Genomic DNA, 13,166 nt, shown 5'->3' with positions numbered 1-13,166 from the left:
TCAAGCCTTTTTTTTTTTTTTTTTTTTTTTGAGAACTGTACATGCTTTTATAGGGAATTAATAAAGATTCATAATTGTTTCACTAATTTAGTTTGCCCCATATGGTTTAGTGCCAAAAATATATTTAGTATAGTTTTAAATGTTTTACATTAATTTAAAACAGCAGGAAAAATCAGTTTAAAATTAGTTTGTGGGTAGAATGATAACAGAATTCTTACTGAGTGATACCTTTTGTTGGACCAACTGCATAGCTTGTAGAGATTTAGACTAGCTGCAGAGCACCCTTCTTCAAGTGAGACCCGAGGAAGGGTATCTTATGCTTTAAAGCTTGTTTAAATCTCTCCCAAATATACAGTTGGTCCCATAAAAGTCATTGCCCACAAAATACTTGTGTTGTATATTTCCAGGACCATCATGACTAGAACAGTCCTCTGCCGCAAAATCCTAACTGTCATATATGTTCTAATGACAGCATTTAACACTCTAACATGTTTAACAAACTGTACAATATTGAGGGGGATTTGTTTGGTTTGGTTTGGGTTTTTTGGGTTTTTTTGCAAGTTGTTTGTCATGTTTAGGTAAAAAGAACTAGGTACCTTAAGAAAATAGGGTTAATTATGTAAAAATACTGTGATATCAAAATAGCTAGCCAAGTCATTAGAGGGTTAGGTTTTTAAAGCTGGAAAATTACTGCAGTTGGTGGTACTGAAAGAGCTATTTCTTTTTCAATAAACACTGTTTCAAATAATTTTCGATATTTTCCATTGTTATATAGGGCAATATCTATCACATAGTTGGCATTGTAATACAAGACTAATCAGGGCTTGGTTTGATGAGAGCTAAAAGAATCTGCCTTACCATTGGAATTTCAGAAGTCTTTCATATTTTAGTTGATATGAATAGTGTGTTTACTAGGCAGTATGATTATAAACATCATATATGATGTATAATCAATAAGTAACTGTTACATTAGCCTGTGTTAGCTTAAATTAGCTTGCGTACCTACTGGTGTCTGGTTGCTTTACCATTCTATCCAGGTAGAGCACAGACCATCTGCAGATGCTTCTTCAGCTTGATGGTGGGTGTTTGTGTCCAAAAGCTCGCTAAGCAGAATTTTTCCAAATATTTGAGTTGGTCTAATAAAAGATATTGGATTTACCCAAAGAATCTTCTCTGCCTTTGTCCTTAGATCAACACAGCTACAACCTACACACATCAGCCTGTATTAAAATTTCATATTTAGAAATATTCCTAAGTATTCTTAATAATAAACAGGATTGTCGTTTCCTTCCCTGTATAGCTATATTAAAGACTTCTTGTTAAGCAAATACTGGTTTTTTTTTTGTGTGAGGTAGTACACTAAATAGAATCTCTTTTATATAATGTTGGACTTATTTTCCTCATTGCATGCAGTGAAAAGTTGTAATGCTTTGAAAACTTAAATGCATGAAAATCATGACATTCCAACTTATAAGTCTTATAGCACATCATACAGTTTTGTTTCCATTTTTTAAAACTTTAATGCTTTTTTAAATTATAAAAGAAAGTAGGATGTCACAGAAGGAATGTATTGCTTGACATGTGCTTTTTGAAATTAACATGCATTTTAACTCGACAGTATTTGTCTAATTATAACTTTGTTAGATTTTTCTACAATGTATTCAGATTAAACATGAGCATTTTACTTTAATTTGAGGATTGTACCTTCATTTTTTTATATGTAAGATAGAATTAGGTCATGAATTATGCAGATGCATTAAAATACAACTTTATGTGATATTTGAGTAAGGTTTGCAAAACGGAAAGTTAAGTAGAGGAATATTCAATAAATTTTGGATCTGCACTAGTGGAAAGACTGCTTTTTGTCTTGATTGTCATTGTTATGTTAACTGTCAGCATAATACTGCTTAATTATTTATACCTTCACTTTTTCCTCTTCATAGAAATTGTGAAGTAATTGGGACTATTTGTATAAGACTGTCTGATGAACACCCAAGATAGCTTGGGGATAATTTAAATATAAATTATTAAAATGTGCTTTTTGACATCTTTTTCCTCAAAAGATGATGATGATTTTCTTGTTTGTTTCAGTCCCTGGATGACTTAAACAAATGGAGTCTACTTCTTATAACTCCCTTTATTTATACTGATAAAATAGTTGAAGCAGAACAGATTGCATTTGTGACAGAAAGTGTTTCTGCTCAGACAGATTTACAGAATATATCTAGCTCTTCAAAAAAGGTAAGTGACTGTTAATTTATTTAAAAGAACGTAGTTATGACAAATTTAATGTACTGATATTAACTGCCCAAGAAATTTTAAAATTAAAATTAATGCTTAATGAAGTAGATATCTGTATAATGGAGATAAGGAACACGGACAATGTAAGTTCGATCGAGATTGTAACCTCCGACTGTATCTACTTCTTGAACAATGATTGCATCCTGAAGCATAATACAATGTTCTCTTACTGTGTGAGTGAAGGGAAAATTGGATTTGTGAAATAAGAAGAGAAATAGGCTGGGCATTGATTATATTAGCTTGTTAAACTTAGGAAGGTTGTACGTCATTATTCCTGTAGAAGACTCTCTTCTGCCATACTGAGTGAGTATCCCTCCCTTCTGTTATCAGTGGTCTTCATTTTTGGTATATTCTGGGTAGAACCTGTTTGCCTTTCTGTGTGTCTCTTTGACAAGTTTGGTTAGTAAAGAAGGATGATTTTGTGGTCAACTCACAGAGTTAGGAATTACAAGATTTTGAGATTTTATTCTTTCTTGCCTTTCAATATGATCTTGAGTAAATCATTTTCAGGGCCTACTTTTTTTTCAAATATACTGAACAACTGCAGAAGTAGCTGAAGTAAATGAACTCTAGGGTTTGGCATTTCTTAAAGATGCCGATTCAACAAGGTGTTTAACAAGGTGTTTGTGTGTGTGAGTGTCTGAATAAGCTAATTAAAATTAGTACTGAAATGAGGTCCAAATCAGGTTCATCTTCCTGTAAAATGAGCAGCAGACTTCAATTTATCTATCTCACACAGGGTGTTGAAACTAAATTTTCAATATTTGAAAATGTTCTTGAGGTCCTTCATGGATTAAAAACTGGAATATATAGTAATAACACAATCTTCATAACATCTGTTTTATTACAATAGGCAATTTTAAGTAGGATACTCATCCGATTGCTTGCAGAGCAGCATCCAGCTGGTAGGTCTGTTGGGGTTGGGGGGGGGCAGATTTAGGCCCCAGTGGTGATTGAGGGTGTATGGCTGGGGCAGGGGCAGGTGCTGCCCAGCCAGGGTGGCTTGTGGGACAGACCTGCAAGCGGCTTGTCCAGGGGGCATGGGGAGGGAGGGGGGTGGCAGCTTCTGCTGCTGTGTGCACCCTCGGGACAGGCATAGGGGGCATTTTCCCCCTGCATCTGTGTGTGGGGCAAGGGCAAGTTGCTGCTGCAGGCTGGGACCAGGGGCTGCACTGGGCTCTTTCTGGTGTGGGGGTTGGGCTGGGGCTGCACTTATGGCAGGTGGTGGTGCTGGGACTGGGCCTATGAGGTGGATTCCCCTGTAGACCTCCCTTCCCAGCACTGCTGCCACCTGCCCTGAGCACACCCTCAGCCCACCAACCCTACCAGGTACAGCCCAGTACATCCCCTGACTCCAGTCTGCAATCCATCCTTGCTCTGTGCACAGATCTGGGGGGGCTAATGTTCCCTATATCTGCCCCAGGGGTGCATGCACCAGCAGGAGCTACCCCCCACTCCCTGCAGCTCCATCCTGTGCCCTGCCCCAGCTGGGCAGTGCCTGACCCTGCCTCTGTCCCAGCCCCAGCCCCAGCCCCACTCCCTCCCTCAAAATGGGGTCCCTTGATCTGGCCCCCCTACACCCCTTCCCTCCCCTATGCGCCTTCACCTCAGCAGACTTACCAGCTGGATTCTGTTCTCCAAGCTCCTGGGCTTGCTGCATGACTGCTGCTGATGTGCGCATTCAGACATCATTTATTGGCAGCACTATCAGCCATATCAGACAAAAAGGCTGATTGCCGATAATGTCAATTTTCCTTTTATCGGTGCTGTTGTGATATAGACCGATGTATTGGTGCACTTCTATATAAAACAAATGTCTTCTTTATTATCATGGTTGATGCATGCTATATTTTCAAAAACATTGGCTGAATGAGAATATTCTAACATTTGAATTATTGGTTGCATAAAACCTCTAAGCTATATATGCATAAACAATAGTTATCCACATTTTATCACAGTTTCATATGAATCTAGGGCAATTTCAGCCTCTCTTCTGGATATTTGCTTTTATAAACTCTTCTGCTCATTCAGATGAGGTAGAAATATGTATTTATGATTTTATTTGTGTGTGTGTGTGTGTATGCACATGCACACACATGCACATGAATGTACATGTATGCGCACACCCACATAAATCAAATAGCTGAAAATTGTTTCCTAATTTCACTAATTTACTTACAGTTCATAAGTTAACAGTTTAGTGCCCAAAAGGACCATTTAATCATTTAGTTCAACCTTTTTCATAAAATAAGCACTTGAACTTCACCCAGATACCCCTTTCTCTAATTCAGTAATATATATTTTGTCTGACTTATGATTGGAGTGAAGTTATCCAATATTTTAGCTTGTTTAAGACCTCTTTTTAAAATGTAGCAATTATAAGTAAGTAGTCTTAGTTCAACTGCCTGGTTGAGTCTCTTTAACGATTTTGGGGCTGTTTTCTTACCAAGTCAGTTAAAATCTGAGCCCTCCAAGTTTGTCATGCACATCTAAACTCTAGTACAGTGTTTCCCAACTGGTGTGCTGTCAGCCACGTCCAGGTGTGCCACGGAATCTTGGGGAGGAGGGGCGTGGCTCCCAGGGATGTGTGACTACAGGCAGTAATGCCACCGCTGCCCGTACTGTCGCTGCGCCTCGGCCAGCCCTGTGCCAATACCCCCTTCACCTGCTCTCCGTTTGGCCCCTTGCCAACCCCCCCTTCAGTGTTCAGCCCCTCCTCTCTCCCCTCCACCTTGGCTCAGCATTTGGCTGCTTGCTACCCTGCCCCCTGCATTTGGCTGGTGTTGTGAGGGGCAGAGAAGGCTGGGTAAGTGTGCCGTGGGGCAGAAAAAGTTGGGAAATGGTGCTCTAGCACAACATTAGACTTCGTTTACTCAGGAACTGCAAATAAACATGAGGCTTTGTATCTGACACTGTCTTCCTTCAGAAGTGGATTACATAAATAATAAATTAAGAAATAATAATGCTAAATTTTTGTTTGAGTATTTGCTGAGGTAGTAGCAATTAAAATAAACATTTTTCCAAGAATTAATTACTTTTCAGACTATTAAATATGGTGTTAAAAAGACATTTTAATTCTGTTGTGTTTAGTGGAAAAAGGGAAAACTGTACCAAAACACTCTGGTGACAATAGTTTTAAAATATTTGTAGTATTCTGTAGGGAGTTCATTTGTCTGCTACTATTTAAAAAGGCTCTGCTGCGAAGGTTAACTTAATCTCACAACTAGTCTGTGTATTTGAAATCCTTAGCATACTATAGACTTAGATTAAAATATTTTTTATCTATCTGTATGGCTGAATTTATTTTTGTGTTCCTGTCCTGGTCTTCTTGAGAAGATACAGATTTTTCATCAGGCTTGACAAATAAATGTTGATGATTTATTTTTTGTCACTTTTAAAAACCTTATCTCTAAACTTTTTAGTTATTCCCATAGTATGTTTTCCTGGCTCTAGCTTGGCGCAAACTGAGATACTCTTCAGATAGAAGTCTAAGAGCTTCACTTTTATAGCGCTTTTATTACCAACTTCCCATCATGGTTATTGAAGTTGCTGTAGAAGTTTGCTGTGTTCCATTTATGATTTTGAAGGCTATATAAAAGTAAGACTCTGATTAACTTAATCCATGGTGCCTTTCTGCTGCTTGTCTCTGCATTCTTCTTAACATATTTGAGCTGAAAGACATGTTGCTGCTCTGAATTGAAAAGGGAAGTGAAGAGATTTAGCTGCAGAACACAGTTCTTTCCATGCTGCTTACTATAGTAAATCTTTTTGCTTGTGTTCTGCAGAGATTTCAAAACTTTGATCTCTGAGAAAGAAGTACTTGTGCTTACCTGTTGCTCTCAAAACTCAATTCAGCCTTTGTTTACATCTGTCAGGACTAAATAGAAATCAAGTCCTGTACCAGGTATCAGTTGATACATGACCCTCCTTTGATAAGTTTTCTTTGTGAATGTTTTGGCTGTTCTTGGGCTTATGTACTCACAATTCTCAGTTGTGGGGGGATGCACTTGTGTGTAGCACTGAATGTTGGAAATGGCTTCTCTGTCTGGGATTCAAATGTTAAGTTAATTGCAGTGGTTATTGCTTTAAAGACATGGTGGTTTTAGGGAAAAGAGTTTTATTTTTAAAGAGATTCTGAGGATGTGCTGTGTTCTGTTTATGCTGACCTTGCTATTATGTTTATGTTGATGTTCCCATGTTGGCTTCACTTCTTATTGTTTTGGTTTAAGATTGCTGTCCTGGAAATTTACAATGTCAACTTTATATATGGAATCACCTTTGTGTGTGTGTGTGTGTGTGTGTGTCCTCTCCCTTTATATAATATATATTCTTCTCCCTTGTATATAAGGACATTCTATATATACGTGTAACACATACACATATACATGTGTATACGTCCCTTTTTCTGTCCTAGAAATGCCTATGTATATAGTATTGTAAATATTGGTTAAGTTCTTCTCTCTAGATCTGGAAATTACAACTAGATTTTTTTTCTTAATATATATTCTTAGATTGTGAAGTGGTCAGACTATTGTTCACCTTTGGCTTATAAATCTGGGGAAACATATAAATTAATTGCCAAAGCAAGTGTGGATAACTTCAGTAACCTTGGAATAGCATTCATGGAAGACAGACTTCAAATGGATAATGGAATGGTGCCAAACAAGATTGTTTGTAAGTATCCTCATAAATCTTTTTATCTGTAGTGCAGCATACTAGTTTTACATTTATACTTGTAAGTTCAATACATATATACAAAGAAAAATACTTTTGGCATATTAGTAGATATTGTCTAGAAGGACACAGTAAGTTGCTCATTTCAAAGGGAACATTTTAAGTTTCTTCCACTTAACACCTAACGCATATTGAAAATTGAAATATGTTGTTCAAGTTTGCCTGACTTGGAGAGTTTACTAAGTCTAGTACAAATTCGTATTAGCAATGCTAGCCAGAAAATTAATTGTTCAAGAAATCTTCAAAATAATACCATATTTAACCATTTATATTTAAATGCCCAGGTCATTACTGTGTCTTACAAAAGCCAAAGTTAATGTCAGCAAAAATTTAGATTTATGATAATGTCCCTGAAGACATGAGATGCTGTAGCACAATTTTTTAGAAAAGTTAATGTAACAGTTGCAAAGATCAAGCTAACTAAATAATTTTGGCATATAATTTATTTACTGAAATGTTGCTTTAGTTAACAAATTTGAGCCTAATTGTCTGAATAGCTTGATCTGGAAAGATTTCAGGCCAATGCTGTCAACATTGGAAAAGAAAATGGCAGTTCTCCTTTTATACCATAACATCTTAAGTGCTGTATCTGATCTGTGCAATTGAAAGTATCCCCTCCCAGAATATTCAATCTAAACTATTGTTGCTGTTTTGCTGGTTTAATACAGTCTCTGAGCCATAAACCAATTTCCAGGAAGCTTGAATCCTCCCAGCCACCATGCTAAAATATATTCTGGGACTGGATGACCCCACTTCAAGCTTGAGGTTATCTGGAGTAATTGAATATCTGTGGGTTTCATGACTTCCTTTAGTGGTTGAAACGCCATTCATTGGAATAAGGACTTGCAACCTAGGTCCTGATTACAAGATAGTTTTCACCGTTGCTGTTTGGATTACTGAATATTCATATCTTGGTAGTAAAGCTCCAGCAGGTGAAAATGAGGGATACCCATCTTATCTTGCAACATGTTGCCTAGGACATTCCTGTAAAAGGTGGGATCCCTTAGAAGGAGCCAGCAACTAGGGGTGTGCAAAATGGGCCGTATTCAATTTGGATTCAGATGTGGCCTGATTTGGGGGACAGTGTTTCGATTCGTTGATTCGGATCGCTGTCCCCAATTTGATTCATCCAAATCCGAATCTGAAGATTCGATGCTGATTCAGAAAATCAGCAATTTAGCCATAGACACATCTTTAAATGTTTTTTCTATGTACCTTGAGGTACCAGGCGCGGCTCGTGAATGTTGCGATGCTGGGGTTGATGGAGCATCCCACAGGAGCATGGGGGGCCCCCCAGCATGCTTGGTGGTGAACCTGGAAGTGGACTGGAAGTACTTCTGGTCCACTTCTGGGTCTGCTGGGTGTCCCCCCCCTATAGCGCCTGGCCACAAGGGGACACTGAGTGGCCCCCTGACCCAGGAGGCACCAGTTGCCATTGTGGGGGGTTCCCGTGCATACTTCCTGGTGGACCCAGAAGTGGACCAGAAGTCTGCTGCAGAGTGTGCTGGGGAGCCCCCCACACTCCTGTGGGACACTCCATCCGCCCCAGCATCTCAGTATTCGTGAGCCACCTGGTACCTTGAGGTATGTAGAAAAAACATTTAAAGCTGTGTCTGTGTCTGAATCTCCAAAACTTTCTGAATCAATTTGGGGGGTTCTGATTCAATTTGGAGAGATTAAAGGTTCTCCTGATTCGATTTGGATTTGGAGATTTGGCCACCAAATTGGGCTGAATGTCCTGAATTAAATTGGGGACTGAAGCTTCGCATAGCCCTACCAGCAACCTATGACTGGATCTGGCCTACAGAGCCATTTTATATGGCCTGCAGAACCAGGAGCCAGCATTTCAGCAGTCAGGATTTTTGTGATGCTGTGGGGGAGGGAGAGAAGGGTCCTTCACCTATGTGGTGGGGAGAAATGGCAGTAGCAGCACTTGGGTGGGGGGAGGGCTGGGAGTGGTGACTGCAGTTACAGCTCTGGCAGCAGCTTAAGCAGCAGTGATACAGGCCAGGTTGGAAGTAGTTTGTGCTTGGAGCTGTCAAATGTTGCCAGCCCCTACCCTAGATCAAATGTCTGCCCTTATCAGGCAGTTTTAGGGTACTGTGAACAGAAGAAATTTAGGGCATCCAGAATATATTTCAGCATGGTGGCTGGTATATTGTCTTGAGGGGAAATATGTGGGCTCAGGTACCTTGAGGCAGAGGAAACTATACCTACATCTCCCACATACTGGGAAATGTTCACAGTTCACTGGGCTGTCACATAAAGGACATCACCACTTTTCTTCTTCCTGTTAATTTAGCCTTAGTTTTCTTTGATTTTCTTAGGAGTGCCCAGAAAGAAATGTTTAATTCAGTACAATGCCCTGTTCTGCTTTTTGTTGTCAAGAAAAGTGAAACTAATTAAAATGTTTGGAGTTTGAAACATTTTTCTTGTTTGTTTAACTGTAGGAATGAAAAAAAATTGCATAACCATGCAAAAAAAGTAATTTTCTTTCCATTTCCTCATTGTTCTGTAAATTTTATGGTGACACTTCTTTGCGGTGTCCCTTCTATTGGATCAGAAATCTTTTCCTATTTTTGTATTTCCATTGTTAACTTTTAAACCAGTTCCAATTAGTTTTTTACTTTCTGCTTTTCTGGGTCCTTATCTGTTCTGGTCCAAGGGCTTAGAGCTATCCCTTTCTTACTGCAGTGCAGAAATAATTCATACTTTTCCATATCCCCATAACTGTTGCCCCCCAAAAGTACAAAAAAACTTATAGGTCAGTGCTTCTACCGTGTTCATTATCATCCAGGTTTATACAGCTTATTTGGGAACAACAATGAGCCAAGTCTCCATTCTGTTCCTCAGTCTGGACCAGTATTTTTTATGGCTTCGTCCATCACTTTTTTTTTTTTCCTTTTCCTCAATCAGAGTGGAGCAGGCCAAATTGAGTGAACTACACTGAGTGAACTAAAATATGCTGCATCTGCTAGAAGCACCCCACAGGAAAGGATAAGGGATGTTCTGCTTCAGCTATTTCCAAATTATGAACCTTTGTCCAGGCAGAGAAGTCAGGTCTAGATAGACAGACACTGCTCTGTTCTTGTCTTTTCACAGCATCTGCAGCTTGAGTTCTTGAAAGCATATCTTATTTAGTTACTCTAAGGTACATACCTACTCTACCTTCTGCCTTGCATATTTGAACCGTGCACAGTCAACATTGACTTCAGTGTCAAAAATAGTTGTTTATTCCCTCTAAATGTCTCAAGTTAGCCTCTCAAAATCAAAGACAATTGAAATTAGAGGTTACATAATGAATCACTGGTAGAATCAAGAACAGAATATTTGGCTTCCAGCCTGAATTCTGTATAAATTCCCAGTATGTCAGGTAAACGGCCTGAGTTCACTGCGTTTCAGGGAATGGGTAGTTCTTATTTTCTAAAATGAGAAAATGTTTAGTAGTAGAATGAGTTGTTCTGAAATTAATTGAAAATCACCTTGAATATTAAGGCTGTTGATACTCAACATTACTATTTTTATGTATTTTATATCATTTTTCTCTCTCAGCTGTTCATTTACAGGAATCTGCTCTTAAGAAGTTAGAACAGGTGGCCTCAGCTGTGGAAGAGAAGGAAAGTGCTAATGGTGCAGAAATGGAAGAACTAACCCCTGCTATACCTTTAGAGGCTACTGCTGAATATGAATCAGATGTAGCTGATCCTCCAGGAGGAGGTGGTGAAGGGATGCAAGCAGAGAGATCCAAGCTAAAGAGAGGACATGAGTCTCAGGATGAATCTAATAACCTTCCTGATAAAGAAACAGGTTCTGGAGAACACCACCATCTTCATCTTTCAAGCTGTCATGAGTGCTTGCAACTTGAAAGCAGTACCATTGAGTCAGTAAGATTTGCCTCTGCAGAAAACATTCCAGAACTTCCTGATGATTGCAGTGGCAGCTTGGAAGAAGTTACTGATGACTTTCTGGCAAGAGACATAAAAAGAGTAAATCTTAGTGGGAAGCCTCCTAACATTTTGGTTTATGTGGGATCTGACTATATGAAAACAAAATTTGAGCAGATAGAATCAATCCTCAAGGAATGCATTGATCCAGACAATTATGTAATCTACCCATTGCTGGAGAAGCAAATTCTGAAAGTTCCATGGCTTGATAACTCTTTGTTGTTGGTCATTGCCACAGAGGAACCCATTTCTGAGGACAATCATAAACAATTTCTGACCTTCTTGTCAAAAGGTGGAAAGATTTTAGGACTTTCTACCTCTTTTACTTTTGACAGTATAAAAGTGAAGAGAAAAAATGAACTGAAGAAGACCATCCATGAACTGGTGTTCTTTAAAGCAGACAACACAGAAGTTAAATTAAACCTTCTGACCAGTGGCAGTGTTTTTGAGGAGGATGTTCAGGAAGATATCAAGAGAGCAAGGCCACTGAGTTGCTTAAATAATCCAGATAAAGATATAGTTATTATTCACCTGACTTATGGAGACATTAGAGGAGAAGCCATTCTTTGTCAGGTATGAAGTGTATTAAGACCTAACTTACTTTTTTGCTGTAACATAAAAGAATTGTAGTGCTGAATGTCAATGGATTTTTCCATTCAAAGCTATTTTTTTTGTCCTTTGTACTCTACAAACAAAGGAAAAGCACCCTTCTACTGTATTTGCTCAAATACAAGATGAGATTTCCCCCCCCAGCCAAAATCAGCATAGGGCAAAAACCTCCTTGTCTTACAGTTGCATACAAATAAAAACATTAAATACTAGAGGTTCACTGATACATTGGTCCCATATCGAATCGGCACCATGTAAGGAAAATTGACGGCATTGGCAGTCCCCTTCTTTTGGCTGATGTGGCCTATGCTGTCACTGATAAATGCTGTGTGCATGCATGCAGCTGCAGCATAGCATGCAAGTGGCCAGGAGTGCAGCCTGGCAGTGTGGAGAGCAGCCAGGTCAGGTTGGTAAGACTGTTGTGAGGGAAGGGCTGTGTGGGTGGTGCGGCAGATTGAGGCCCCTGTGGTGAGGGAGGCAGTGGGGCTGGGGCTTAGGCAGGCACTGCACAGCTGGGGAGGAACAGAGCTGCGAGTGGCTCATCAGGCAATGTGGGGGGGGGGGGCTAGGCTCACTGTGGGAGGGCATGGATGGCATGTACCTGGATTCGCGCATGGGGCAATGGTGGGCTGCTGCTGCAGGCTGGGACCGGGGGTGGCAACAGGCTCTTCCTGACGGGGAGGCTGAGTCAGGCTTTGCTTGAGGCGGGCAGTGGCAGTGCTAGGAGGGGGATTGCGGGGAGGGGTGACAACCATCCCAAAATTTGCCATAGCTCCCCACACCCTCACTCCCAGCATTGCCGCCTACCCTGAGTGCAGCCCAGCCCTGCCATCAAGACTGCCCCAGCCCCAAGCTACCCTTGCCCCAAGTGCAAATCCGGGGGCACATACCCTTCCGGGGTGCACGCAGTGGTGGGAGCTGCCCCCCTTCCCCATGTCTCTGTCCCGCACTCCACCCTAGCTGTGCAGCACCTGCCCCTGCCTCAGCCCCAGTCCCAGCCCACTCCCTCCCTCACTGCTTGGGCCTCAGCCTGCTCCCCCCCACACCCCTTCCTTCCTCCCTCGCGCCTTCCCCCCCAACAGACTTACCAGCCAGACACTGCTGTCTGTACTGCTGGGCTGCATATTGGCAATTGGATTGGTATCAGACAACATGGCTTGTTAAAAATTGGCCATCGGTATCGGCCCAAAAAATCTCTGTCGGTACACCCCTATTAAATAGATTGTCTATCATTAAACTGCTGCCAAGCAGCATGTGCTCAGTAATAGAAACCAACTAAATGGATTAAATGCAGGCAACACTGAGCATGACTATATAGCATATGACCCCCCGTGAGGTAAACATACAGATGGGAACTTTTTTATTATTGTTATTGTTTACAAATTTTATTTAAAACACGCTTTTCACCCTGCACTTGCAAAGCTTTACATATTGAGCATTCTTGTTCTAACAACAATTCATATTGCAAACACTACGTATCCAAAAACATACAGCTATATATATTAAACTCTAAACAATATACATCAGCTTCCTCAAAAAAAACTCATACAGAACTCTTTTCCTTCATATAGAACCCCA

The 13,166-nt window shown here is 40.2% G+C and overlaps 1 protein-coding gene across 2 annotated transcripts in view; it reads left to right on the top strand.

Annotated features, from left to right (window-relative positions):
• The window catches only part of HLCS (holocarboxylase synthetase), a 189,085-nt gene that overhangs the window by 12,899 nt on the left and 163,020 nt on the right, over positions 1-13,166 (top strand). Inside the window, exons 2-4 of one of the 2 annotated variants that reach the window (XM_019528912.1) lie at positions 2,092-2,241; positions 6,813-6,975; positions 10,588-11,552. In XM_019528912.1, coding sequence (XP_019384457.1) covers positions 6,924-6,975; positions 10,588-11,552 — 1,017 coding nt within the window. In that variant the 5' untranslated portion in view covers positions 2,092-2,241; positions 6,813-6,923. The remainder of the gene's footprint in view (positions 1-2,091; positions 2,242-6,812; positions 6,976-10,587; positions 11,553-13,166) is intronic. The other variant, XM_019528915.1, reaches the window with a different exon arrangement.

The sequence above is a fragment of the Crocodylus porosus genome, unplaced genomic scaffold, assembly GCF_001723895.1.
Source record: "Crocodylus porosus isolate Cpor-Errol unplaced genomic scaffold, CroPor_comp1, whole genome shotgun sequence".
NCBI lineage: Eukaryota > Metazoa > Chordata > Crocodylia > Crocodylidae > Crocodylus > Crocodylus porosus.
Note: the sequence above shows the minus strand (reverse complement) of the source record. Positions and strands in the feature narration are given on the sequence as shown.